The sequence below is a fragment of the Lutra lutra genome, chromosome 5 (genome assembly GCF_902655055.1).
Source record: "Lutra lutra chromosome 5, mLutLut1.2, whole genome shotgun sequence".
In the NCBI taxonomy this organism is placed as follows: Eukaryota; Metazoa; Chordata; class Mammalia; order Carnivora; family Mustelidae; genus Lutra; species Lutra lutra.
Window position 1 is genome coordinate 29,753,747 of NC_062282.1, and position 27,786 is coordinate 29,781,532.

Consider the following 27,786-nt stretch of genomic DNA (forward strand, 5'->3'; position numbering starts at 1 on the left):
TAACTCAGTAACAAACGATTAGCTAAAATAAAGACAGTCTGTCTACCTTATCACAATGTCGAACTAGCAGTTTGTATCTGGGGCAATCCTGCTCTATGTTTTCAGCAATGTTCTGTATTGCTAACAGCTGTTCATCAATTTCCTGAAGCTTAGATGTGAGACGCTCTAGGCGGCAAGCTGCAGACACATCCTGCAGGAGCTCCCACGGTGAGTCATCCTCTGCAGCAGCTGACTTCAAGTTCTGTTCTTTGACTTGAAAATCTGGCTTTAGCATATCTAAATATTAATAAAGGTAATCAATATTAGAATTCAGTAGAATTAAGGGAGAAGTAAATGATGATGATCTAATTTTTTTCAAGACTGCATTTTAAGTCAAAATAACACTCCCTTCCAAATCTGTTTCAATACACTCAGAAATAACACTTCAGCTTCTCAACTTCGGAGAACTGTCTGTTGTGAGATAAGAATACATAACAGTGTTGCTATTACCACAAAACTCCACACACAAGGCAGTTTGAATGATAATTTTACCCTCTGCAATAAAAACACACTTCATTAAAAAGCAACATTATTTAATATTTTTGACTTTTTATTTATTTTAAAGATTTGCTTATTCATTTTGAGAGTGAGTGAGAGAGAGAGAGAGCATGAGGGGAGAGGCAGAGGGAGAGAAGCTCATGCAGACTTCCCACTGAGCACAGAGCCCAGTGTAGGGCTTGATTTCATGACCCTGAGATCATGACCTGGGCAGAAATCAAGAGTCAGACACTTAACTGACTGAGCCACCAAGGTGCCCCTATTTTTGACTGTTTTAAAACTCTACTTGAAAACCACCAGTGTCACATAGTAAAAGCAAGGCCTACTGTGGGCTACTACCAACTCTACGTGGGATCTCAGGCTATCATTAAACCTCCCAAGACCAATATCAAAGCCAATGACCCTCCCAACTCTTAAACTCAATTGATCCTTGTTCCAAATTTGAAACACTTTTTTTTTTTTTTTTAAGATTTTATATATTTATTTGACAGAGAGACAGTGAGAGAAGGAACAAGCCAGGGGAGAGAGAGAGGGAGAAGCAGGCTTCCTGCTGAGCAGAGAGCCTGAGGCAGAGCTTGATTCTAGGACCCTGGGATCATGACCTGAGCCAAAGGCAGATGCCCTATGACTGAGCCACCCAGGCACCCCTCAAGCACTTTTTATAAAATGTGTTCTTTTTCCAGGTTCTGGGTCTCCTTCTCCCTCTATTGCTCTTCCTTCTTCGTTGTCTTGTCGTTTTACTCTTCAGCCCTCCCACCCCTCTGACCCATCAGCACTTCCAGGGTGTCATTCTCAGCTCACTTCTCACTTACGTATTCTCCCTGGGTGGTATCACCGAAGCACAGATGACTCTCAAATTCACATGGCATCTTCATGAGCACCAGCCCTTAAATCCACCTATGTCCTGGGTATCTCATTTAGGTTGTTCCAAAAGCCTATCAGCTGAAATTCATCGCTCTGTCCCTCCAACTTTCTCCCTCTTCCTGATTCCCCAGTTCAGTTAGTAGCTCTCATTCACCATGTTCCTAAGCCAGAGGACTGAGAATCATTCAAGGTTCTTCTCTTTCCTTCAGATCCAAAGTAATACCAAATATTGATGATTACCAACCAAAATCTCCATTCCTATTACCATTGCTTAGCTGAAGCTTTCACAATAGCTGGACCCCAAACAGCATTTCTATCACTAATTTATTTTACCCCTATTTAGTCCACCTTCCACACGGATCTTTTAAAACACAAATCTGATTTTGTTCCTTTCCCACCTCAAATTCTTCAGTGTTTCTCTAATACCTCATCTTAAAAGTCCAAAGGCCTCAGTATGAGGACAATGCCATTCAGTCTTTCCTCTATCTCCCTCTCTAGCTCATCTATTGCTGTCTTAAACAAACAAAACCACTTCACTGCCTCCAAGCAAACTTTAATTCTCTCAGCCTCTGCAGGCTCCATGGAACCTCCACATCACTGAACAATTTAGTCCCTCACTCTGTGTGACCTTTCTCTAAGTCCCACTTCCCTTTAAGATTCCACTGAGGTGTCTCAGTGGAATAAATGGGGATAAATGTCCCATCCTCCCTAGAGATGGAGTAGATGCTGCATTTCCCAAGAATCTCATCCATACCACCTTGAAAGCACTTCCCATGCTGTATCATAATCCTCTGCTTCTATGCCTTCCTTTCCTCCCCGAGGTGAGTGCCCAGGCAGAGAGCCCAATATTAATTATGCTCTTCTTAAGCTCCAAGATCTGGTCCTTCATTTAGTGTTTATTGACTAGTTGGTCAAATGAGGAGTATGATGCCTGATCTATCTAACTTAGAGAGGCTTTGTGAAGACTGAATTGTGCAATAAAATACTCTGAAAAATGTGAATCACTAAACAAGTGTAGGTAGTGCTTCTTACCTTTCAGTCCCAGTCTAGTGTGAGGTTTCCCATGACAGGATAATATCAAACTGCGATGCAGGCAATGGCCACTGTATCACTTTCCACTACCTGTTCTGGCTTTACTTTTTTTTTTTTTTTTTTTTTTTAAGTAATCTCTACACCCAAGGGGCTCAAACTCACGACTCCAAGATCAAGAGTCACATGATCTACTGATCATGCCCATCAGGTACGCCAGGCCTTACCTTTTTTAGCTTGACTCTCGTAGTACTTTACCATCTGTCCTTCCTGTTTTGGGGAGCCTGAAGTATCTCCCTTAGTCATTCTCAGGAGAGAATTTTGTATACAAACTTCAAGGAGAAAATTTGGCAAAAGAGCTGGACGTGTTCAAAATCCAGAATGGTCTACATACATAATGAAAATAGCTTCCCTTTCTTTGGAGAATCTGCTCTATTCCCACTGACTAATAGGGGGAGAAAAAAAAGGAAAAATCACCTAAAGGGTTAAATACTGAGCTCCATTGATGAAAAATTCTCCCTCTGGCCAGCAAAGCTCTGCTTGTTATTAATAGTTAAAAGCATTCCTATTGGAGATAAGTTTCTAAAATAGGAAACTACTGTCATTCAAAATGGTGAGCAAGTATCACTAAAAGTAGGAATTCATTACTTGTCTTGCTTTTGTTTTAAATACCTAGGGAATCTGTCCCTCCTTCTCCCAACCTTTTTCTATAATACAAATCCCATTCAACTCTATTATGTAACAAGATTCTGAATCTTTATGGTATATTATGTAAAAACCATAATGGAATTTATTTTCAAAATATGAAACACATCCTTTTAAATTGGCAATTTAAAGTTGTTCTCTTTAATAAGGGACACTGACATATTTTTGTAACCAGTCTTCTCAGAGAATGATCTTCCAAAACGTTGAATAGACTTGATCTGACTAATGAAGAAAATTAACCTGTAGCTAGATTATGGTCACTTAAAATGCTGGCCAAGGATATTCAGGGGTCACAGAGAGATGGATCTGGTTCCAGTTTGGCAGAATTTCAAAAGTTGACTGGTGTGAAAATGAAGGGAAACTAGCTGATAGGCATTTTTAAAAAAGATTTATTTATTTTAGATAAAGGGAGAGAACAAGAGAGTGAGCATGGGGAACAGGGACAGAAGGAGAGGAAGAGAGTCTTAAGCAGGGTCTGCACTGAGTGCAGAGCCCCACGCAGGGCTCTATCCCATGACCCTGAGATCATGGCCTGCGCTGAAACCAAGAGTCAGATACTCAACTGACTGCACAGCCCAGGGAGCCCACAGGCATTTGGCTAGATGTAACCCACATGACAACTCTATGAGGTTGTGTCCCACAGAGATATAAGTAAGGATCAGATAAAGTTAATATACTTGCAAAAAGTATTCAAACTATGAAGTGATAGAGTTGGGACCAAAAACCAGGTCTGTTCTACTTGAACCTAGAAGTCAAGCTCTTTTCATTTCCCCACACACTTTCCCAGCCTAAAAGACTTGTTAGTTTCATACATTCTCCCTTCAATACCCATGCACCAAACAGCCCCATGACAGGAGAGAGAATGGGCCAAGGCTTCAAAATCTGAAATTCTGGCACTTATTGGTATACACAGCTATAATAGACATGCCCTAACACATCCTAAGGTGAGGTTTCCCTGCTACCCATCCCTTCCCTATACCCTCACATCTGAGTGCCCACTGTTGATATACAATTAGCAGACAGGGCTGTACTCTGACCCCAAGCATCTGAAAACCACAAGGCTGGGTGTCCCGCCCAGGAGCTATGGAACCCAGAAGACATATTGGCTTTCAGCTGGAAGAAATCTGATGGCTTATTAAGCTTAATCTATTCGGGGCACATGGGTGGCTCAGATGTTTGGCCATCTGCCTTCGGCTCAGGTCATGATCTCCAGATCCTGGGATCGAGCCCCGTGTTGGGCTCCCGGCTCAGTGGGGAGTCTGCTTCTTCCTCTCCCTCTGCCTCTCCTCCTGCTCAAGCTCTTTCCCTATATCTCTCTATATCAAATGAATAAATAAAATCTTTTCCAAAAAGAAGAGTAATCTAATCATTCATAGGATGTAATAACTTTAGGTTTTAGAAAAATATTCTTCTAAATCTTGCAAATATTTTATAATAATGCAACCTAATTTATAATTCTAAAACTGAGTATTTTACTTATAATATTTTACTGTTGGCTAAATACCGGTGTATTTTCTATATGCTATTCTAGAATCACCCACTTTTTTTAAATATGAGAATTCCCTTTTAATACCAAAGCACTCATGACATCCCATAGGATGTTTATTTTTATTTTATGTTTATTTTATCTTATAAAAGACCTATGTACAAAAAGATCTGTAGTCTCCTCGCGGAATACCCAGGGTCTCCAGCTTTGGAACCATGACGCTACCTAATTTACCTATCTGACCACACTCTTCTTAGCAAAGGAAAAAACTTTTCCTGGTTTCTTTTGCAATTACCAAGTTTTAGAACTCATTTCTATATATCAGTAATTTAGAGAAAAGGCGAGAGTCATGTTAGACATTGAGGGTATTCACCTTTGTCCTGCTGTAATTCTGATGGTACAGGTGAGGCGATCCCAGGGTTCTTCACCTCTGTGCTGCCTGCTCTCCAGCTTCTTTCATCCAGACAGGGTGGAGACATTTTTGCAGATTTAAAAAATAAATCCATAGTGGAATTGGCTGACTCTATCAAGAATATGAAAAGCATGAAAAGACTGATTCTAAATAAGGTAGTTAGAAGATTAATAGAACATTTCTAGGGGGACCCAGGTAGCCCATTCAGTTAAGCCTCCAACTCTTGATTGTGGCTCAGGTTGGGATCTCAGGGTCGTGAGATCAAGCCCCACATCAGGCTCTACGCTGGGCTTGGAGTCTGCTTAAGATTCTCTCTCCCTCTTCCTCTGCCCTCCCCCACAAAAGAACATTCCTAAATGTGAATATAAACATCCAAAGATATAGTGGGTTTGCAGGAAAAGAGCTAAGAGACTTAAGAAGGGGTAAAAATGCTATATTAAAGAATTTTTTAAATGTTTTTAATCTACTTAAAAAGAAAAAAATTATTACCTTCAGTCTTAACAGTGTGCAAGGGAACAGCATTTATAACTGAAGCTGCCTTATAATGTAACTCTGCAGAAGATGGGATCTCCAGGTGATCACTTGGCTGTTTGATAATAGTATCATCTGAAGGCCCCTCTTTGACAGGCAGTTCCTGTAGATCATCAGCTTTAATATCAATCACATTTATGTAAGTGTGTCTAACCTGAAACAAAACACGTAAAATCAAAGAGGGTTATATTCTTTTTACTCTGTACAACCAGTCTGCACCATTCACCCCTGTAAAAAAAAAAAAATTAATTAAAAATAATAATAATAATAATTAATTCTAAAGGCAAAAAGAGCTTATATGAGCTTATGTATTTCCCTAACTTAGGGAAAACTGCAGGAAGTATGTGTTATGGTCTTAGTTTACAATACTTTGGGGCACAGTATTTAAATTTTAATTTTTTGATCTTTCCAACAAAGCTACATAGATGCCATTTTAGCCTCATTTCATCTATACAATTAAGTGATGCAGATGACCATAATAAATTTTAGCAAATGTATTATTATAACCTCTGAATAGAAATATCAAATTTAGTACCAGATCAGACAGTGAAGGTGACAAAGGTTCCTCTGAAATTTCAGTGTGAAGTTTGAGATTTAGACATACATCGGGAGCCAACACTTGAGGAACATTCAAAGGTTCATGTTCTGAAAATTAAGAAAATAAAAAAATCAGGAATATAAAAAAAATCTGTAAATAGCTCTAAGTCATTAGCATTTATAACAAGTCAGCAACAAACAACATAAAATTTTTTTTTGTTATAAATCTAAGTAGGACGGGGCGCCTGGGTGGCTCAGTGGGTTAAGCCGCTGCCTTTGGCTCAGGTCATGATCTCAGGGTCCTGGGATCGAGCCCCGCATCGGGCTCTCTGCTCAGCAGGGAGCCTGCTTCCTCCTCTCTCTCTACCTGCCTCTCTGCCTGCTTGTGATCTCTGTCAAATAAATAAATAAAATCTTTAAAAAAAAAAAATCTAAGTAGGAGGCACCTAGCTAGCTCAGTCTGTGGAGTGTGTGGCTCTTGATCTCAGGATTCTGAGTTTGGGCCCCACTTTGGGTGAAGATATTACTTAAAAATAAAATCTTTTAAACAAATCTAAGAAGTTTCACAGGTATAAATAAATTCTATTCTAAAAACAATTTACTGTAAGGTAATTCATAGTTGAATAGAGACTGATTATTGCTTTTTTCATATGAATGATTCACGGGGATCAGAAAGTATCTAAGTCATGTCAAGAAAATGCTGTTAATTTCCTAGGTGGCTCAGTCGGTTAAGTGTTCGACTCTTGATTTCAGCTCAAGTCTTGGTCTCAGGGTTGTGATCTCAAGCCCCGTGAGAAGAAAGAAGGAAAAAAAGAAAGAAGGAAAATGCTGTAATTTCCTATTTCCATTTCAGATATATTAAGTCATGTTTGTTTAGGAGATTGCAAGAAAACCTGTTTAGGAAATTAACCTATAACTAATTTGTTTTTTTACTGTCAACGCTTTTTCTTGTTATTCATTTGTTTTAACAGATTTATTGAGATATAATTTACATCCTTTAAAATGGCACAATTCAGGAGTGCCTGGGTGACTCAGTTTGTTGAGCAACTGACTTTTGATTTTTCTGCTCAGGTTGAGGCGGAAAAGCCTAAAATGGCCACCTCACCGAGATGAGGAGCCACCGAGGATGACTCGGCACTTCTCCACCAAGTCACTTCCGCATAGCTTTAAGAACTACCTTGTGACCCTGAGCCAATCAGCTGTACGAAACCATGAAAAATCCCTAGTTTGCCTATAAATATCTGTCCCAATAAAGGCTGGGTGCTCAGACTTTGGGAGTGATCCCACTGAGCCCACCGGCGTTAATAAAGCTCTCCCAGTTGTTCTTCCAGTTCTCTGTGGGCCTCTTGAGCTTCTCCGATGGCTCTGAACTTCCACAACAAGGTTATGCTCTCTGGGTCATGAGATTGAGCCCCAAGTCAGGCTCCGTGCTGGGCATGGAGGCTGCTTTAGATTCTCTCTCATCCCCTCCCTCTACCCCTCCCCATCCCCCTGCTAGGGTGTGCACTCTCCATGAAATAAAATAAAATAAACAGAATAGAATAGAATGGCAAAACTCAGTATTCAGTAGTTTCTAGTATATTCACAGAGCCCATAGCTTAATTTACCACTTAAAAAATGTTTAACATCTAAATTTTATAAAAGTCATTAGCTTCTTATTCAAAAGTATACTAAAGAAGCCTATCACAATACGTCAGCAAATGGTCTAACTCTGTGCCTTTTGTCCTAGTGATGAGGGAAAAGAAGCCAAGCTGGGGACAAAGCAGAAGCGGACACCCCACAAAACCCCCCCATGGGATATAAGGGACATTCCTCATGTACTCTTGGCCACCCTAAAGCTAAGGAAAGGAAAAACATAGTTAACTTGTAGAGATCACAATCCTGCAAGAACTGAGTCTCCCTCAGTTTATAAATGTCTTAGCAATTTACAGAGATGAAGCATTTCTATCAATGGCCTAGCTTCCAGGAGGAAATGTAGATACAATATCCTTATAAGCTGCAGCCCATTGACAGATACTGGAAGAGGGCAGAGTGTAAGGATCCTCCAGGAAGTTCCCAACTATCTTCCTATTAATGCTTTGCTAGAGGGAAAACTTTAACTTGACAGTGGCAAGGCCTCCTGTATCCCGTGAATTTTCTTTAACATACAAAAGACCTCAGTTTTTCCTTACCTTCCCCAACCCCATAATATATAATCAGCCACCCCTCTCACAACCCTGAGGCAGCAGCTCTTTCTGCCCACGGGTCCTGTCCTCATGCTTTATTAAATCACCATTTTGCACCAACAATGTTTAAAGAATTCTTTCTTGGTCATCGGCTCCAAACTTTACCCCACTAAACTTCACCAATATTCCAAAATCCCTTCACTAGGACTCTAGTTTTACTTCCTAGCATTTATTTTTAATAAAACATTACTTTCAAATTTCAAATGCAAAATATAATTTCTTATTATATTGAATACTGGAAACTTGGTACCAAGGCTTGAATTTAAACCATGTAACAACCCAGAAACTAGAAAAAAGGAAAGTGAAAATACTTAAATTATCATTCTATCTCTATTCAATCAATTGATGGGTTTTATTGCTTTTTTAAGGATGGTGGTAGCTCTTGTTTGGTCATCCGAAAAACAGTCTTTAATTAGTAATGTTATTCTCAGGAAAAAAAAAAAAGAGAAAAAAAGCACACCTGATATGGAAGAAATGATTTGTTGATTTTTACCACATTCAGAAACAACTTCTTGAGAAGTAGCTTTTTTATCTTGTAGTCAGTTGGAAGAGTTGAGGCAAAAAAAAAGAAAACAAAAAAGAATTTCACAAACAGAAAAAATTAAATGTATGAATGCGATTTTTAGATATTGTGTTTAAAGGTAGTAAAGTAGATTGACCGCTTAAAAATTTAATTTTTAAAAATTAGTGTTAATTTATGATTTTATTATTGTTTTTCCTGGGCCTGATTACCTGGATGATAACAGACTTCTGGCAAACAGGCTGCCAAGTCTAGAAGACTACCTAGCAGTAAAGTACCTCCAAGGCTTTCTCAAAGGTTTTTTCTTATAAGAATGTTTCTCTGGGGCACCTGGGTGGCTCAGTGGGTTAAGCCTCTGCCTTCAGCTCAGGTCATGATCCCAGGGTCCTGGGATCGAGCCCCGCATCGGGCTCTCTGCTCTGCAGGGAGCCTGCTTCCTCCTGCCTCTCTCTCTCTGCCTGCCTCTCTGCCTACTTGTAATATCTGACTGTCAAATAATAAATAAAATCTTAAAAAAAAAAAAAAAAAGAATGTTTCTCAAATGCATATGCACCATTTGCATCAAAAAACATCTTCTGTAGGCTAACCTCATTCAGATAGAAACAAAAACTAAATAATGAGATGCCTTTTTATGACATATTAAATGGGTAAAGATAAAAGAATTAGCTAAATCACAGTGGTGACCAAAACAAAGGCTCACATGTGGAAAGATACTGAAAACTTATTTATAGGAGAAAAATACTGGAAACCACCTAATGCACTCAACACTAAAAAATTAGGTAAATATTTTATGTCACAACTGGAAGAAGGAATATGCTTACAAAGTACTTTTTGATGACACAGGGAAATGTAGGACATAAGCAGAAATCAAAGTGAAAGCAAAGGATACACAATATAGGTAAATTTTGTTTTCCAAATCCAATCCATTCTTATAAATGTGCTGCACAGACACCAAGAGACTTTTAAGATTTTTTTTTTTTTAATTTATGACAGAGAGAGAGAGAGAGAGAGATCACAAGTAGGCAGAGAGGAGGAAGCAGGTTCCCTGCTGAGCAGAGAGCCCGATGCGGGCCTCGATCCCAGGACCCTGAGATCGTGACCTGAGCCGAAGGCAGAGGCTTTAACCCACTGAGTCACCCAGGCGCCCCCAAGAGACTTTTTAAAAGGCGGAAAAAAGGTGTCCCAGACCAGCCCATCCAATACTCCCAAACATTAAACAAGTCTGAATAACTATGCATCTAGGATTATTAAATATAAATATATTAATATATAAATTAAATATAAAGCATTTTAAACATCACTTCTTAATTAACATTCATTTAACTAGTTTGTGTGCATATGAAATAATACTGACCATATCAGATAAAATATTGACAGTATTGCAAACATATACTATAAGGTAAGTAGATAGTATAATGTAAATACTATACTATAATGTTAAGTATGTACTATAATGTATATGCTACCTACACATATATACTACATATGTATAAACTATACTATGTAAATAAATAATGCAATATGTTAAAGACACAGTCTAACTAGAGAGTATCCAAAGATTGCTACGCAAAAGCAAACACTGGGACCCATGAAGGGTTAAATTCTCAGGGAAGAAAGGAATACTATTTGGAAGATTAAAGTACAGATAGTGAGGCAGGACACCATATACTGTATCAAACTATGTAAAATGGGGGTGCCTGGGTTGCTCTGTGGGTTAAAGCCTCTGCCTTCAGCTCAGGTCATGATCCCAGGGTCCTGGGATCAAGCCTGCATAGGGCTCTCTGCTCAGCGGGGAGCCTGCTTCCCCTCCTTTCTCTCTCTGCCTGCCTCTCTGCCTACTTGTGATCTCTGTCAAATAAATAAATAAAATCTTTAAAAAAAAAAAAAACCCAACTATGCAAAATGTGCAAGAGAAGACTGAAAGAAAAATCATCAAAATGTTACTTCTAGGGTAGCCTGGTGGCACTGCTGGTTAAGCATCTGACTCTCGGTTCTGGCATGGGCTGTGATCTTGGGGTTGAAGGATCAAGCTGCACACTGGGCTCCACACTCAGCATAGGGTCTGCTTGAGTTCCTCTCCCTCTGCCCACCCCCTAAAATCTTTTAAAAACACATTAATTCTAAGTGATATGATTATAGTTAATTTCATCTTCTTCATAGCTTTGCTACATTATTCAAATATTCTATAATGATATTATTTTGAAACCATATCAATAAATACTATTTTTAAATAAAATAAAATTAGAGATTTAAGAAAAGCACTTGAAGGTTCTGAACACAGTTGAAAGCAACTGTTTCCTAAATATCATAGAAAAGAATTTCTACAACACAAAGGTCAGAGCACTTACATGAATGAGGAAGTCTATCAGGCAAAATTCCAAATAACAGTTCCTTCAAATTTTATTTCCTCTGTTCTTGGACACAGTTACATATGCCCTTCCCATACCAACCCAATCTAGTCCTCTTCCTAAATAACTTCAACAGCCATAGCTCTAGGCTTCTTGGTCTTAGGCATGAAATCCCAGTGAAGGCAATTAATGGCATAGAGAACCCAAATTTAAAACATGGATGTAGTCCATGGTATTTTGAACAAAAATTTCTATTATGTTTTAACTAAATTATCATAAATTCAACTTAAAGTTTAAAATTTGTGAAGTATATACCAAGGTTGAGGATAAGAACTTAGGAGGAGTAACTATTATCACTTAACTTAAAATTCATGTTAAATCATTATTTTGAAGAAAAAGTCTAGATATATTAAATATTGCACAAAACATATGAATTTTAAAAATTAAGGTAAAATAGCATTTTACCTGGGTCTGTATTTGTACTTGCATCCTGACATTCTACAGCTTTCTTTCTCACAGAGGCCATAAAGTGCAATCCAGCTGAAGTATTAATATCCTCTTGTAGCATTTCTTAAACATAACAACAAAACATTCAAAGCAGTCACTGAGAAGCCAACATATTACCTGGAGTCCAATAGCAGAGCACCTAACTCAAGGGAGATAAGGCATGGGGTGCCAAGATGTTATCAAAATGGACTTTCTGAATGAGGTGCTGTCTATGTTAACTCTCAAAGGCAGCTCAGTGAAATCAAAACCAAAATTGTAGAGGATTCTGTATGTCCAACCTAGAAACCTAAATGTTCTTCTGGCTGATGAAGATCCAGTAGAAAATGTTAAACAAGAAAATGATATGGTCAGATTGATGTTCAAGAAAAACCACCCCAGCCAGTATATGGAATGCATTCAAGTGGCTCCAGACAGATGAGGCTGCTGTACCAGTTCAGATCAGAACTTCGGTAATGGTGAAAAATGGAGGAGAGATGATAAATTTACAAATTTCAGTGGAAGTAAAACAGACAAGACCTGGTTATTGTCTAGATGAGAAGGTGGGAGAAGGCAGAATTCAGATAACCTATGTTTTGGTGTTGAGTTGGTGGTGACACCAGTGGGGATGGAGAATGAAAGAGCAAAGCAGCTGCTGGGGAATAGACAACAAATTCGGACTGCACATGCTGCACTTGAGGTAATTTCCACTTAGGTGGAAAAGTTTAGCCGCAAGTAGAATCCAAGTCCAAAGTCTATTATGGGAGTTTGGGTTTAGATGTGAATTCTCCTGGGAGACCATCCAGGACAACAAAGTAGCATAAGAGATTATCAATTATGGCACATTATAGTATAATAAAATATATATATATTTGGTCTTCATCCTTGGTTGTAAGCACAGAGTTCCTTAAATCTTTAGAATTTCCTGAGTAAATTCCTGTCATTATTCATGTTATGACCTTTTTGATCATATCTGAATTTATGCTAATGAGGTGACTCTTGAAAGGCCCCTAGATAGCTTCAGGATAGGTGCTGGTCACCAGAGGGAAAAAACCACATGGTCAGAGGGTTAGAACCATCATCAGCCTCATCCCAACCCTACCTCTGGGGAATGGAGAGCAGCTGGAGATGCAGTTCAATCATCAATGGCTAATGATGCAATCAATCATGCCTATATAATGAAACGTCAATAAAAATCCTGAAACAATGAGGTTAAGGGGGCTTCTGGGTTGATGAGCAAGGGGATGTGCTGGGTATGTGGCGTACCCAGAGAGGGTGTGGAAAGACTGTGCCTTCAACCCCCATACCTTCCTTTATGCATCTCTTCCATTTGGCTATTCCTGAATTGTATCCCTTATAATAAAACTATAATCATAAGTGAAGCACTTCTCTGAATTCTGGAATCACTGTAGCAAATTAGTGAACCTGGAGGGTGAGTCATGGGAATCCCTGAATGTGTAGTTGACTGGGCAAATGTGCAGGTGTATGGGGACCCCATTTGTAGCTGATATCTGAAGTGGTCTTTTGAGACTGAGCCATTAATCTGTGGGATCTGTGTTAACTCCAGGTTATTGTCAGAACTGAACTGGTGTCAGAGAATTGGAGAATTACTGTTGTTTGAAATGACACAATACACATATTAAGCATATATTTACTAAAATATAATTATTAAATATATATTAAATATTATTAAATAGATAACATTACATTATATTAAATAAATAAAAATAAACAAAACATTTATATAAGAGTATATAACTACCTATATATGTATTTACAGATATATATGAGTGGAGATATTTAAAAAATAAACTTTGGAAGAAAACACTGGCTATCTCTAGACAGAGAAATTACGGGAGTTTTTTTTGGGGGGGGGGGTTATTATTCTTCCTATTCCTGATTTATATTTTCTCCAGTGAACATGTATTACCTCCACAAAGCAAAAACACAAAACAAAACACTGTTAAGAAAGAAAGAGAAAATGGTTTTAAGACAAGTTAATGGGAAAGAATACCAGATGGGTTAGGAAGCTGAGAGGTACAAGCTAAGCAGGTCAGTTAGGGAAAAAACTGCTTGGTTTAGGCATACAGAGGCTTGATGCAGGGCAGTGGCATCACGGAAGGTGGTGGGGGTGGGGGATGCCTGGGAGGCTCAGTCAGTTAAATGTCTGCCTTTGGTTCAGGTAATGATCCCAGGGTCCTGGAACGGAGACGACCCCTGACGGCTCCCTGCTCAGTGGGAACCCTGCTTCTCCCTCTCTCTCTGCCCCTCTGGCCCCCACTTCCCCACTGCTCATGCTCGCTCCCTCTCTAATAAATAAATAAAATCTTCAAAAAATAAAATAAAATTTGGACATGCTAAATCTAAGATGAAAGTAGAAAAGAATGATGAGAGAGGGTAGATGTGTATTTGAGTGTCATCAAAAAAATTTAAGAGCTGAAGTCATGAGAGTGAATGTTTGTGTATATGTGATGAAAATTACTGAGAAGAAAGTCTTGGGGAACACATACATTTGGTGGCAAGAAATCAACTGACCCACTAGAGAAAGAAAAGAATTTCCTATCTTATAAACAAGTACTCTTTCCTGAACTAATTCCTTACTTTAATGTGCATGTATTTTCTTTTTTTTTTTTAAGATTTTATTTATTTATTTGAGAGACAGATCACAAGGAGTCAGAGAGGCAGGCAGAGAGAGAGAGAGGGAGAAGCAGGTGCCCCACCAAGCAGAGAGCCCGATGCGGGACTCGATCCCAGGACCCTGAGATCATGACATGAGCCGAAGGAAGAGGCTTTAACCCACCGAGCCACCCAGGCACCCTGTGCATGTATTTCTATAAAGAATTCAACAGGCATATTTTTCCATAATTTCCTTTTAGGCCTTATATATCAGTATCTTATTTGAAATTCTAATTAATTGTGCTGTTCTACTATAGGGATCAGCAAATATTTTCTGTAAAAGACCAGACAATAAAGATTTTAGGCTTTGCAGATTGTATGGTGCCTCTTGCAACAAGTGAACCCTGATCCAGTGCAAAATCTGTCAGTAACAATGTGTAAATAAATGGGCATAGCTCTGTTTCAACAAAACTTGATTTACAAAGGGGCGCCTGGGTGGCACAGTCATTGAGCCTCTGACTTGTTTTGGCTCAGGTCGTGGGCTCAGGGGTCATGAGATCGAGTACCACGTCAGGCTTCATGCTCGGAGGGCAGTTGACTTGAGATTCTCCCTCCTTCTCCTCCCCACACTCATGCTTATGTGCTCTCTCTCTCTCTTAAATAAATAAAACCTTAAAAAAATTTTGATTTACGGGGGTGCCTGGGTGGCTCAGTGGGTAAAGCCTCTGCCTTTGGCTCAGATCATGATCTCAGGGTCCTGGGATCGAGTCCCACATCGGGCTCTCTGCTCAGCGGGGAGCCTGCCTCTCTGCCTACTTGTGATCTCTCTCTGTCAAATAAATAAAATCTTTATAAAAATTTTTTTTTTGATTTACAAAAACAGGCATGGTCTGGATCTGGCCTGTGGGCCACAGTTTCAACCACTGCTCTACCAGATAACACATCAAAACACACACACACATACACACACACTCTATTTTGTTGAAGATAAAATTAAAATAATTTAGCCTCATTTTTACATACATAATTCTAGAAAACTGATTTTAACTTTGAACTGAGACACTACATTAATCATGATTATACATACCAAAAGGAATATCGAAGTCATCCAAAGGCTGGGAACCAGGATGTTCTTGCTCCTAAATGAATCCCCAAATGATCATTCTATGATTGTAACTCAAAGACAATCGTTACTTTGAAAAAAAAAATTAAATAGCTAAGAGGATTGTCGAATGTTTATGTATAGGCTTGAATCCATTCAATAAATATGTATTTACTCTATCAAAGTAACTTCACAAAGAAGTTCACAAAACTCATAAACCAAGCAATAAAAAAGAACATTACTAACTTAATGCAGTTACTAAATTACAGTGTGCTCTTCTCCACTGCAGAGCAGCTCTAACACTCAAATGGTCCCCCCACTGTATCAAAAGTGCTCTGGGACTCAACAATGGTAGCAAATGCCTCCAGACGTGTCTTTGAGGCTCATGACAGTATGCTTTTAAAAAATCCTTATAAACAGGGTGCCTGGGTGGCTCAGTGGGTTGAGCCGCTGCCTTCGGCTTGGGTTGTGATCCCGGGGTCCTGGGATCAAGTCCCGCATTGGACTCTCTGCTTTGGCAGGGAGCCTGTTACCTCCTCTCTCTCTCTCTGCCTGCCTCTCTGCCTGCTAGTGCTCTCTGTCTGTCAAATACATTAAAAAATCTTTAAAAAACAATCCTTATAAACAAAACTGTTAGTGTTTAATTTGTTGCAAAAATATGTAAACAGTCACCAAACTTAGAAGTAATGTTTGAAAAGATCTGATTTCAATATATAGGTTACTTAACAAACCTGTGTGTGGGAAATGCTGGAGGGATCGAAAAAGGGTCAAACTATAATAGGAGCAACCCAAAGAATATATATGGCATGCATTAAGACAACACAGAAAAAGCAAGGAGTGATTTCAAACATAAAAAAGTCACACAGGCAGGTAAATCAAAAACTTTTCACATTTGCAACTAAATGTCCACTATTCCAAAGAGGAATGCAGCAGGGCTTATGTACTTAATGATGTGAAGATTCTCCTGGTCATAATCGGAAGCTTCCAGCAATCAGAAGACTAGATAAACCACAAAGACATTTGCAACTCTATGTACAGGCAGACCAGAGAGGCATGTATAATAGTGTTTCTGTACCTTGGGTTTCATAACTATTTCTGAATCATTATCATTTACAAGGGAACCCTCTGGTTGGAAAGCCACCCTCGGTTTTCTCTTCAGTTTCTCTGATCTTTTTTCTTGCAGCTCTTTCTCAGCTCGTCGTCTTTGTCTGTTAAAAAGAATAAAACATGTTACTATTTTAGTAACAGTTTTTCACTTATATTTTGCTATATAGGGAGAAGGTTATCAAAATTATGGCAATAAATTATTCTATGGCATATAATTAAATGAGCAAGATCCTTTGGTAGTATTCAAGCAAATAGAAGCAAATGTCAGGGACACATGAAAGTTATTTTTAGTTCCTCTACTAGTGAACTGACTTTTCTGTGTTAGTTACTGGAATCTCAGGTCAGAGTCATACCTGTTAAGTAATTTTCAAATGCTCCTTTCTGCAGACTCTGACCTGACCCCAGAAGCCCTACGGGATGCCTCCAATCACCCTTTTGAAGAAGTTAAGTATACTTAAGTCACCTCAGCAAAATCCCAGCAAGGAGGAAAGAGGGCCCCAAAAGCTAAGGAGAAGACTTATTTTGATGAGGGAATATCTGAAAAAGATGGAAGGAAGGAAACATTTCTGGAAAGAGAGCACTGGTAGTAGACTTTAGGGTCTGTAAATGTGAAATTCTTTTTTTTTTCTTTTTTTTTTAAGATTTTATTTATTTGCCAGGCGCCTGAGTGGCTGAGTGGGTCCTGGGATCAAGCCCCGCATTGGGCTCTCTGCTCAGCAGTAAGCCTGCTTCCCCTGCCCTCTGCTTGCTCTCTGCCTACTTGTGAACTCTTTCTATCAAATAAATAAATAAAATCTTTAAAAAAAAAGATTTTATTTATTTAAGAGAGAGAGGGAGAGAGAACATGAGAAAGGGGAGGGGCAGAGGGAGAAACAGACCCCCTGCTGAGCAGGAAGCTTGACCTCCTCCCCCTGGGCCAGGGGCAGGACTCGATCCCAGGATCCTGGGATCATAAGCTGAGCTGAAGGCAGACGCCCAACCAGATGAGCCGCACAGGTGCCCCTAAATGTGAAATTCTTACACTGTTTGCTAGACTCAGTAGTAATCTACCAGTCAATACATCTTTGAATACCTGTTATGGGTAAAACACTATAAATCTCTTCATCAGAAGTCACAGCCTTTTCATAGATAGATTTTATGAAGTTGAGGAATGTTCCCTCTATCCCTATACTTTGAAGATCATCCTCAATGGGGAAAAACTGACAGCCTTCCCTTTGAGATCAGGAACATGACAAGGATGCCCACTCTCACCACTCTTGTTCAACATAGTGTTAGAAGTCCTAGCAACAGCAATCAGACAACAAAGAGAAATAAAAGGTATTCAGATTGGCAATGAAGAAGTCAAACTCTCTCTCCTCACAGATGACATGATACTTTGTATGGAAAATCCAAAAGACTCCACTCCCAAATGACTAGAACTCATACAGCAATTCAGTAATGTGGCAGGATACAAAATCAATGCACAGAAATCAGTTGCTTTCTTATACAATAACAATGAAAATACAGAAAGGGAAATTAAAGAATCGATTCCATTTACTATAGCACCAAGAGCCATAAGATACCTGGGAATAAACCTAACCAAAGAGGTAAAGGATCTGTACTTGAGGAATTACAGAACACTCATGAAAGAAATCAAAGAACACAAAAAGATGGAAGACCATTCCATGCTCATGGATCAGAAGAATAAACATGGTTAAAATGTCTATACTACCTAGAGCGATCTATACTTTCAACGCCATTCCAATCAAAATTCTACCGGCATTCTTCAAAGAGCTGGAGCAAACAATCCTAAAATTTGTATGGAATCAGAAGAGACCCCGAATTGTTAAGGAAATGTTGAAAAAGAAAAACAAACGGGACTGAAGGAGATTATGCTAAGTGAAATAAGTCAAGCAGAGAGAGTTAATTTTCATATGGTTTCACTTATTTGTGGAGCATAAGGAATAACATGGAGGACATGAGGAGATGGAGAAGAGAAGGGAGTTGGGGGAAATTGGAGGGGGAGACAAACTATGAGAGACTGTGGACACTGAAAAACAATCTGAGGGTTTTAGAGGGGTGGGGGGTAGAAGGTTGGGTGAGCCTGGTGGTGGGTATTATGGAGGGCACGTATTGCATGGAGCACTGGGTGTGGTGCATATACAATGAATTCTGGAACACTGAAAAGAAATTTTAAAATAAATAAAAATTTAAAAAAAAAGAAAAACAAAACTGGGGGCATCACGTTGCCTGATTTCAAGCTTTACTACAAAGCTGTGATCACTAAAACAGCATGGTACTGGCACAAAAACAGACACATAGACCAGTGGGAACAGAGTAGAGAGCCCAGATATGGACCCTTAACTTTATGGTCAACTAATCTTCAACAAAGCAGGAAAAAATATACAGTGGAAAAAAGACAAGTCTCTTCAATAAATGGTTCTGGGAAAATTGGACAGCTATCTGTAGAAGAATGAAACTCCACCATTCTCTTATATCATACACAAAGATAAACTCGAAATGGATAAAAGACCTCAACATGAGACAGGAATCCATCAGAATTATAGAGGAGAACATAGGCAGTAACCTCTTCAATATCAGCCACAGCAACTTCTTTCAAGATATGTCTCCAAAGGCAAAGGAAACAAAAGCGAAAAAGAACTTTTGGGACTTCATCAAGATCAAAAGCTTCTGCACAGCAAAGCAAATAAGTCAACAAAACAAAGAGGCAACCCACAGAATGGGAGAAGATATTTGCAAATGACGATACAGACAAAAGGCTGATATCCAGGATCTATAAAGAACTTCTCAAACTCAACACACACAAAACAAATAATCATGTCAAAAAAATGGGCAGAAGACATGAACAGACACTTCTCCAATGAAGACATACAAATGGCTATCAGACACATGAAAAAATGTTCATCATCACTAGCCATCAGGGAGATTCAAATTAAAACCACATTGAGATACCACCTTACACCAGTTAGAATGGCCAAAATTAGCAAGACAGGAAACAACGTGTGTTGGAGAGAATGTGGAGAAAGAGGAACCCTCCTACACTGTTCATGGGAATGCAAGTTGGTGTAGCCAATTTGGAGAACAGTGTGGAGATTCCTTAAGAAATTAAAATTGGAGCTTCCCTATGACCCTGCAATTGCACTACTGGGTATTTACCCCGAAGATATAGATGTAGTGAAAAGAAGGGCCATCTGTACCCCAATGTTCATAGCAGCAATGGCCACAGTTGCCAAACTGTGGAAAGAACCAAGATGCCCTTCAATGGACGAATGGATAAGATGTGGTCCATACACTATGGAGTACTATGCCTCCATCAGAAAGGATGAATACCCAACTTTTGTATCAACATGGACAGGACTGAAAGAGATTATGCTGAGTGAAATAAGTCAAGCAGAGAGAGTCAATTTTCATATGGTTTCACTTATTTGTGGAGCATAAGGAATAACACAGAGGACATGGGGAGATGGAGAGAAGAAGGGAGATGGGGGAAATTGGAGGGGGAGATGAACCATGAGAGACTGTGGACTCTGAGGAATTAACTGAGGGTTTTGGAGGGGAGATAGGTGGGAAGTTGGATGAGCCTGGTGGTGGGTATTGTGGAGGGCACGTATTGCATAGAGCACTGGGTGTGGTGCATAAACAATGAATTCTGATACACTGAAAAAAAATTTTAAAAATAAAAATTTTAAAAAAAGAAAAAGAAGTCACAGCCTTGGGGCGCCGGGTGACTCAGTGGGTTAAGCCTCTGCCTTCGGTTCCAGTCATGATCTCAGGGTCCCAGGATCAAGCTCTGTATCGGGCTCTCTGCTCATCAGAGAGCCTGCTTCCCCCTCTCTGCCTGCTTCTCTGCCTACTTGTGATTTCTCTCTCTCTTTCTGTCAAATAAATAAATAAATAAATCTTAAAAAAAAAAAAGGTCACAGCCTTGCTTTTTACATGCATGTTTCTTAGTGCGCTGAAACAATTCACATTTACCCTCCTGCTTCTTTTGTAAGAATCTAGAGGATATGGTAAGATAAATAACAATATTACTTTAGTGCATTAGGTAGTACATGGACTATTTATTGTATGAGATACCAAATATTTGTCCTACAAAAAGAAAACTGCTTATAATGTTATAGAAAAATGTAAAAGAGGAGTGCCTGGGTGGCCCAGTGGGTTAATAACTCTGCCTTCGGCTCAGATCATAATCCTGGGATCCTGGGATCGAGCCCCACATCGGACTCTCTGCTCAGTGGCGAGCCTGCTTCCCTTCCTCTCTCTCTGCTTGCCTCTCTTCCTGCTTGTGATCTCTGTCAATAAATAAAACCTTAAAAAAAAAAAAAAGAAAAATGTAAAAGAATCTTCCAGCCTGTGAATTCCAGTGAAGAATTCCTTAATAAAATGTAAAAAATAATATTTCTCCCTCACAGTATAGGAATTTTCCTCATCAGAACATGTGTTTATTTTTTTTTAAGATTTTATTTATTTATTTGACAGAAAGAGAGATCACACGTAGGCAGAGCAGCAGGCAGAGAGAGAGAGGGTGAAGCAGGCTCCCCGCCGAGCAGGAAGCCCGATGTGGGGCTCAATCCCAGGATGCTGAGATCGTGACCTAAGCCGAAGGCAGAGGTTTCATCCACTGAGACACCCAGGCGCCCCAGAATGCCCCAGAATATGTGTTTAAATGCATGACACTTGATAAGAAAATTGAATATTCAATTGTGTATAGGCTGGGAGGCTGAACCAGATAACTTTCACCTTTATAACTAGGATATTTTAACCAATAAGACACTTGCAGGTAAGTGATATTCACAAATAAAATTTCACTTAAAACTTGCCTTTTTTTACTGTCCTTTCCTTGTCTCACTTCAGATGGTTCTATTTTGACATTTAGTAGCTGAAGGTGTCCAGAATCGCCTCGTTCAAATAAATTATGTGTTAGTTTCTCTTGGCTTTGTTTGAATGCAAGGAGGTTTTCAAGGGGAATAAGTTGTGGGGTTTTGTACTATAAGAAATAAAGCATAATAATTTAAGATTACAAACCTCAATCACATAATATGTTAATAAAAATTGAGAAAACATTTGTTTAAATTAAATTAAAATGTGCAAGAGATAGAACACGTCAAGATAACAAATTAATTTGGCCCAGTAAGAGGAATTATCCAAAGCTTGAAGAATAAATGATTTTAGAGGGCTAGAAATGCCAAATGGGTCATCTTATTTCAGAAACTAAGCTAGAAGTCCTAATCTTCTTCTTTTCTATATTAAAAAAAAAATCTTCCTTATAATTATAAATAAAATCTATAATTTCTGCCATTTGACTTAAAATTCTTTCAAATAGGAAGGATACAGAGAAGTGGAGATTATGCATGGAACAGATTAGCAATATGTTAATAAGTACTGATGTCCGGTAATGTAACTTAGGGGTTCATTATACCGTCCTAATAAGAAAATTTCTTTCAAGCCATCGCAAAAAGTCTACTACTTTTCCACACCTTTAATCTTTTCTTCTCTGTTCATAGTATGTTCAGAATAAAAGAAGGTACGATAAGTACTTCCTCTCAAGAATGACCATTTCTTTCCCCCATACATCTTCAAATCTTAAAATTAAAAGTGTACCACAGCATTAATTATTCAATTACCTTCCTAAGATGGTAATACAGACTTACAAGATTAGAGCCTAAACAATACGAATTTCATAAACCAAAGCTTCCAACTTTAAAGAGGATTCTGTGGGTTTATAAAGATTCAATCTTTTTAAGTACTTTAAAAATACACCATTATTTAAATATACACAACTATTTATAGATCTGGGGTCTATTTAGCAGTTTTAAAGTATAACAGATTTGAAGGCAATCATATCACAGTTACTAGAAACATGCATGTGTGCACACTTACACACGCCCCCTCCCTTTCTCTCAACACACACGCACATACCCTGACCCATATGAACAAGAATACTGGTCACTTTGTTTTACTTCTTATTTCTTCTCTGTGCAGAAGAAATACTACCTATGAAAAAGCCTCATAAATTCTAGAATTGCTGTACAAGATAGACCTAAAAGCTTTAATACCTAATTACCATTTTAAACTGAATTTTATATTATTTCCAATAACAAAAACATTATTCCTATTTATTTTTAATTTTTTAGAAGCATTGTTCTTTAAAAAGAAATGTGTAAGAGCTTTTCATCTCATGTATAGTATTTATGGTATGAAAAATGCAGGACTACTTTTGCATCACTCTGCAAAAATCATTACCATATTTTGTGGGGATAGGCATGAATGAAGTAATGACAGTCTCGGGTATTTTCTTTCTTCTCCTCCAGTTCTGGTAGGTATTGAGGGAATTGTTCCTGATGCTCTTGAGGCAGAGGAAACTATATAAGGAGGTTTAAGTTGCAGGTGCAATAATGGAAGTCCAAAGGAATTCTGTGGAGATATCTCAAGGGGTCCTGGCTTAATATCAAGTAGTTTTCCTGGTTTTATAAATACTGAAGAGTCCTGTTGAGGTGTCAAGTTTTCTTGTCCAACACACTGATCTAAGTTCACACGCTTAGGGATTTCTGTAAGTATAGTTTCTGCCCATTTCTTCTGCTCAACTGCTTTTTTTATGGCTTCAGTATTACAGTGGCTCAAATTCAAATGGGACACTGAAGCGGTGTGCATTGTTCTCTGTGGCAAAGGAGGCTGGAAGGAATCAGATAATCCCCATGCCTCTCTTGGCTCTGGCAGGAGCCTGAAGGGAACTTGTGGAACTCTTCCTGTATGGAAGGAAAGGGACTTAAATTCATGCTTAGGCTGAAACTGAAGCAAAGGAAAACCATCACCAGGTCTGAAACTTTTTGCAGCTGGAATAAGTCTAGGTGTCTTCGGAATGGGAGAAGATGGGGACAGAAGGTAGAAGGGAGTATTTCCAGCAGGAGCTGGAGACAGCGCAGTTGTTGGTAAGATTTGAGATGCCGGAGTTAATCCTGTATTGGGAGGCAGGTCTTCTAACTGACATAAAGGAACACTCTCGTGTGGTACATTCTGGAAGAGAAAAAAAAGCTATCACACAAGTTTATTTATTATTTTTTAAGATTTTATTTATTTATTTATTTACATCACAAGTAGGTAGAGAAGCAGGAAGAGAGGGAGAAGCAGGCTCCCTGCTGAGCAGAGAGCCCAACTCGGGGCTTGATCCCAGGACCCACTGATCATGACCTGAGCCAAAGGTGTCCCATAAATTTAGAATATATTACAAACTTCGTATTTTGTACATGATGTTCAATATGTTTTGGAGGTGGTAGAACACAGTAACTGCCAAAAAATTATATGCTCAAATAACAAAAAGCCAACAACTGAACTACTAGAACAACTTTAATGGTATCTTTAAAATGTATTACCTGTAAATTTCCATTACTATCTTGATCAGACTGCACAATTCCTTTATGGCAATGTGGACTCTTCTTGTCAGGCTCTGTGGTGTACTCTCCCCTGGACTGTGGTTTAATAAAAGAGCTCTCCTTAAAATTTCTACTGTTGTCATCAGCATCATTACTCCCTCTTGTAGGATTTGATACTTGACTTCCCACCAAAGGCACAGGCTGAGGCTGCTGTAGAAGTTGATGTATATCTGGGAGGTTAGTAAACGGTGATCCTACTATTTGCATTAGGCTCATGAAGTTGATCTGTTGCAGCTAGAATAAAATAAAAATTAAATATTTTAAAGTATAGTGAAAAAATCTAAAGAATCAACAACTATCATCTGAGTATCCCACTAACAGTCATACTTCCGTAATATATGTCAGACCCAGGAAGCAGAGCTGGGAGATATTTTTTTGAAAAAGAAAGAATACCTTCCCTTTTTCAAGGAGCTGTCAACTGGAAATATAAACTTGAGACTTGGGACTATCTATAAAGCAGTTTATATAAACATCACAGAGATCATAATGGAGTGATCTGATGAAATGTAATGACAATTAAAGAAATCCTAAAATGAGTGTGTTGTGATCAGGTTTTCAGGAAAGAAAAAAAGGAAAGATTGGCAAACAGGTGAAGAGTGAGGAATTCCCCTGGTAATGCTGATGAGGTGAAAGGCAAAGGCATTTACCAGTGGTTGACAAACTGGGGCACATTAGAATCACCTGAGACGCATTTAGAAATCTCCTTGGCCAGAGCACACCCAGACCAATAAAATCAGAATATCTGGGGATGGAAGCCAGGATCAGTATTTTTCTTAAGACGACAGGGTGTTTCAGTGTGTGGAAGAGCATGGGAACCACTAGCATAAACACTGGTTCAGACGGAACAGGAAATTAATACAGCTGTAAAGAGAGAACAGGCAAGTACAGGAGTTTGCAAACTTGAGCATGCAATCAGAATCACCTGGAGGACTTGTGAAAGCACTCTTTGCTGAACCCTATCCCCAGACTTTCTGATTTTAATAGGTCTGGGATGGGGGGGTCTGAGGATTTACATTTCTAACATCTAAGTGATGCTGATGCTACTGATCCAGAGACCACACTTTGAGAACCACTGGACTTAACGACAGTATGATGGGAAAAGAGTGAATGTAAAAGCTGGTGGTGGGTCTTTCAAACACAACAGAAGAATTTGCACTTAATGAAACATACCAGTTGAGAAACACTGCAGGTTAAAATAAAATGTAAGTTCCCTTTAATTATGAAAAAAAATGCACAAAAAAGAATATAAAAATCACTCATTATCTTCAAAGATAATTAGCACTGAGATTTTTAGTATATTTCCTTTTACTTTGTATTTTGAAAAGAAGACTGATTTCATATTATACAAATTGGTACCTGAAATTTACTGAATATTTTAAAACAGGAAAGTAACAGTATTAAAAGAGCATCTGAAGAAGAATGTCTTAGGAAATGCATCTATAAGACAGTGGAGGTATGAAGTTCTGACTCTAAAGCTGGCTTAGCTATAGAAATAGCAAGTGCTATACTGACAGTGTGGGCAGAAGAATCAGGAGGGCACAGAAGAACACCGGATAGAGTGGGGAAAAAAGGCAAAGATGTTTCTAAGACAGTGATTCTCAATTCTTTGTGTGCATCAGAATTATTCGGAGAATTTGTTAAAAATACAGGGCAACTACCAGCAAAGTCCCTTGGTAAAAAAAAAAAAAAAAAGTTTCAGAAATGCTTCCAAAATTTTAAGCTGGTAGAATAGTTAACGCTACTAAATGGAAAAGGGTAAGAAGGGACTGGGAAAAATCAAGATAAAATCAGTTTCAGTAAGTTTCATGAGACAGTGAGACATGCTGAAAAAGTATTCTCATCAGGGCACTTAGCTGAAAGAGAAAATTAGTGCCAAGCATCAATATAAAAATGGTATATTATACCACCTAAAAGGATATGAAAGTGAGTGACATACATGACATACATGAATGAGGATTAAATTTGAGGGAAATTAATGTTTAAGAAATAAAATAGAAAAGGGAAATAACTTAAAATTGGTGGTGAAGGATAAACAATTGAGAAAAAGATGAAAAAATTCAAAGCGAACAGTACTTTAAAATGCAGCTGACAATTTCTTTTTTTTTTTTTTTTTAAAGATTTTATTTATTCATTTGACAGAGAGAGATCACAAGTAGGCAGAGAGGCAGGCAGAGAGAGAGGAAGAAGCAGGCTTCTGAGCAGAGAGCCCGATGCGGGGCTCGATCCCAGGACCCTGAGATCATGACCTGAGCCGAAGGCAGCGGCTTAACCCGCTGAGCCACCCAGGCGCCCCCAGCTGACAATTTCAAACCAAGCCGAAGTTCAGTTTGAAGATAAGAAATATGACATGACAGATTGTGTTAAAAAACTTTTTGGCTACCTCTGAGCTACAGTCCGCTGATCTGGTTTGACTCACCCCCCTGACTTTTATGAGCAGCTCTGCATCCCAAAGAGATCAGGTGTAAGAAATCATTTTGAGAAGTAGGTAGCTCAGCCTGGACCCTAGGCCCTTGAGTTAGGAACCTCTGAATAACAAAGGAAGAGTGCCCAAAGCAGAAAAACCAACCCTGCAATTTCATTTCAACTTGGCCATTTCTGAAAGTTTGTTCGTATTTAAAATCCTTACATATATATATCACACATGCAGATTTACTTGTTTATAGGGAGAGGTGCTTACCTGAACTAATTTAAACATTTCATCTTGGAGCATCTGCCTAACAGAATCCGAAGAATCTGGCAACTGCACCCTGGGTTCACTTCTCTGGGTCTGCTGCAGTGTTGGCATGGGTGTTTGTGAAGCAACACTGACTCCATTTGATACGAAAGGTGGAACTGAGAAAGATTCATCTTTAAATGCAGAGATCTGTGCACTAGGTGGAAGCACATATATATATATATAAAATACACTTAATAAAAAATCAAATCAGATATCTACAATTTGAGTATTTTTATCTCATCTTTTTCTTCTAAAGGCTTTCTGGAAGTTTTCAGGAAATTTAAACCCTAAAGCCTATCACTCTCTACTCCTTAGCCACCAGACAAATTTGTCATCAGCACAGGGCTCAAGTGAATGCTGTCTTATTAAGAGAGATGTAACCTCTAGTCAGCCATGGTCCTCTCCCTGTGGTGTTACCACCTAGAACAGTTCACACGTTTATCTGACTTGCCTGGTCCCTGCAAGCACCTGACTTTGAGACCTACAACAATATTCTAATGAGTTATACTAGGAGTATTTTTTTTTACTAAACTTAATGATCCGGAATGGAATTAAAACTAGAGAAAGTATGGGTTAAAAAAATTTTTAAATTAAGATGGGTAGCGTGAACTCCTGTTGAACGTCATTAAATGTGAAACAATAGTATTATGAACATTTCTTTTCCGAACTAATCACAAAGTTTATATCTTTAATTAAACCCTAACAAAAAATGTCTATATAGGAATAAAAATTAAAGATCAAAATAAGTTTTTGGTCTTTTTAAATAAGATGATTGTTTGGAGATGACACAGCAGATATTCAAATGTTTTCTAAGCAAACTGACTTCACAAACTAAGGGAGCAGCCATTACTATATCCAAATAAATTGATCACTGTCTCTAAAAAGAAAAGAATATATTAAGTCGCATTTAGATTATTTGGCTTTATATTCATTCTGTTTCAGCAATAATATTTGCCATCTAATACTAATAAGCTCAGTAACAAAACTCATGGCAAATCCATGAAAAACAGGCATTTCAACTGACTTGCCTATTTTTTTTTAAAAAAGATTTTATTTATTTATTTGAGAGTGAGTGAGCTCAAAAGCAAAGGAGGGGTAGAGAGAGGGGGAGAAGCAGACTCCCTGCTGTGCAAGGAGT

At 38.6% G+C, this 27,786-nt stretch overlaps 1 protein-coding gene across 5 annotated transcripts in view; it reads right to left on the reverse strand.

The window, feature by feature from the left end:
- The window catches only part of CPLANE1 (ciliogenesis and planar polarity effector complex subunit 1), a 146,528-nt gene that overhangs the window by 37,015 nt on the left and 81,727 nt on the right, over positions 1–27,786 (reverse strand). For 4 of the 5 annotated variants that reach the window (XR_007127438.1, XM_047729904.1, XM_047729905.1 and 1 more), the window contains 12 exons: positions 26,610–26,802; positions 23,873–24,166; positions 22,746–23,516; positions 21,323–21,489; positions 16,471–16,603; positions 15,381–15,432; positions 11,660–11,764; positions 8,787–8,858; positions 6,100–6,209; positions 5,523–5,718; positions 4,995–5,144; positions 47–276 (listed from right to left, as the gene is read on the reverse strand). Coding sequence is in view for 4 of the 5 variants with exons in the window: in XM_047729904.1 (XP_047585860.1) it covers positions 47–276; positions 4,995–5,144; positions 5,523–5,718; positions 6,100–6,209; positions 8,787–8,858; positions 11,660–11,764; positions 15,381–15,432; positions 16,471–16,603; positions 21,323–21,489; positions 22,746–23,516; positions 23,873–24,166; positions 26,610–26,802 (2,473 nt within the window). In the remaining variant the exon portion in view is untranslated. The remainder of the gene's footprint in view (positions 1–46; positions 277–4,994; positions 5,145–5,522; positions 5,719–6,099; positions 6,210–8,786; positions 8,859–11,659; positions 11,765–15,380; positions 15,433–16,470; positions 16,604–21,322; positions 21,490–22,745; positions 23,517–23,872; positions 24,167–26,609; positions 26,803–27,786) is intronic. The other variant, XM_047729906.1, reaches the window with a different exon arrangement.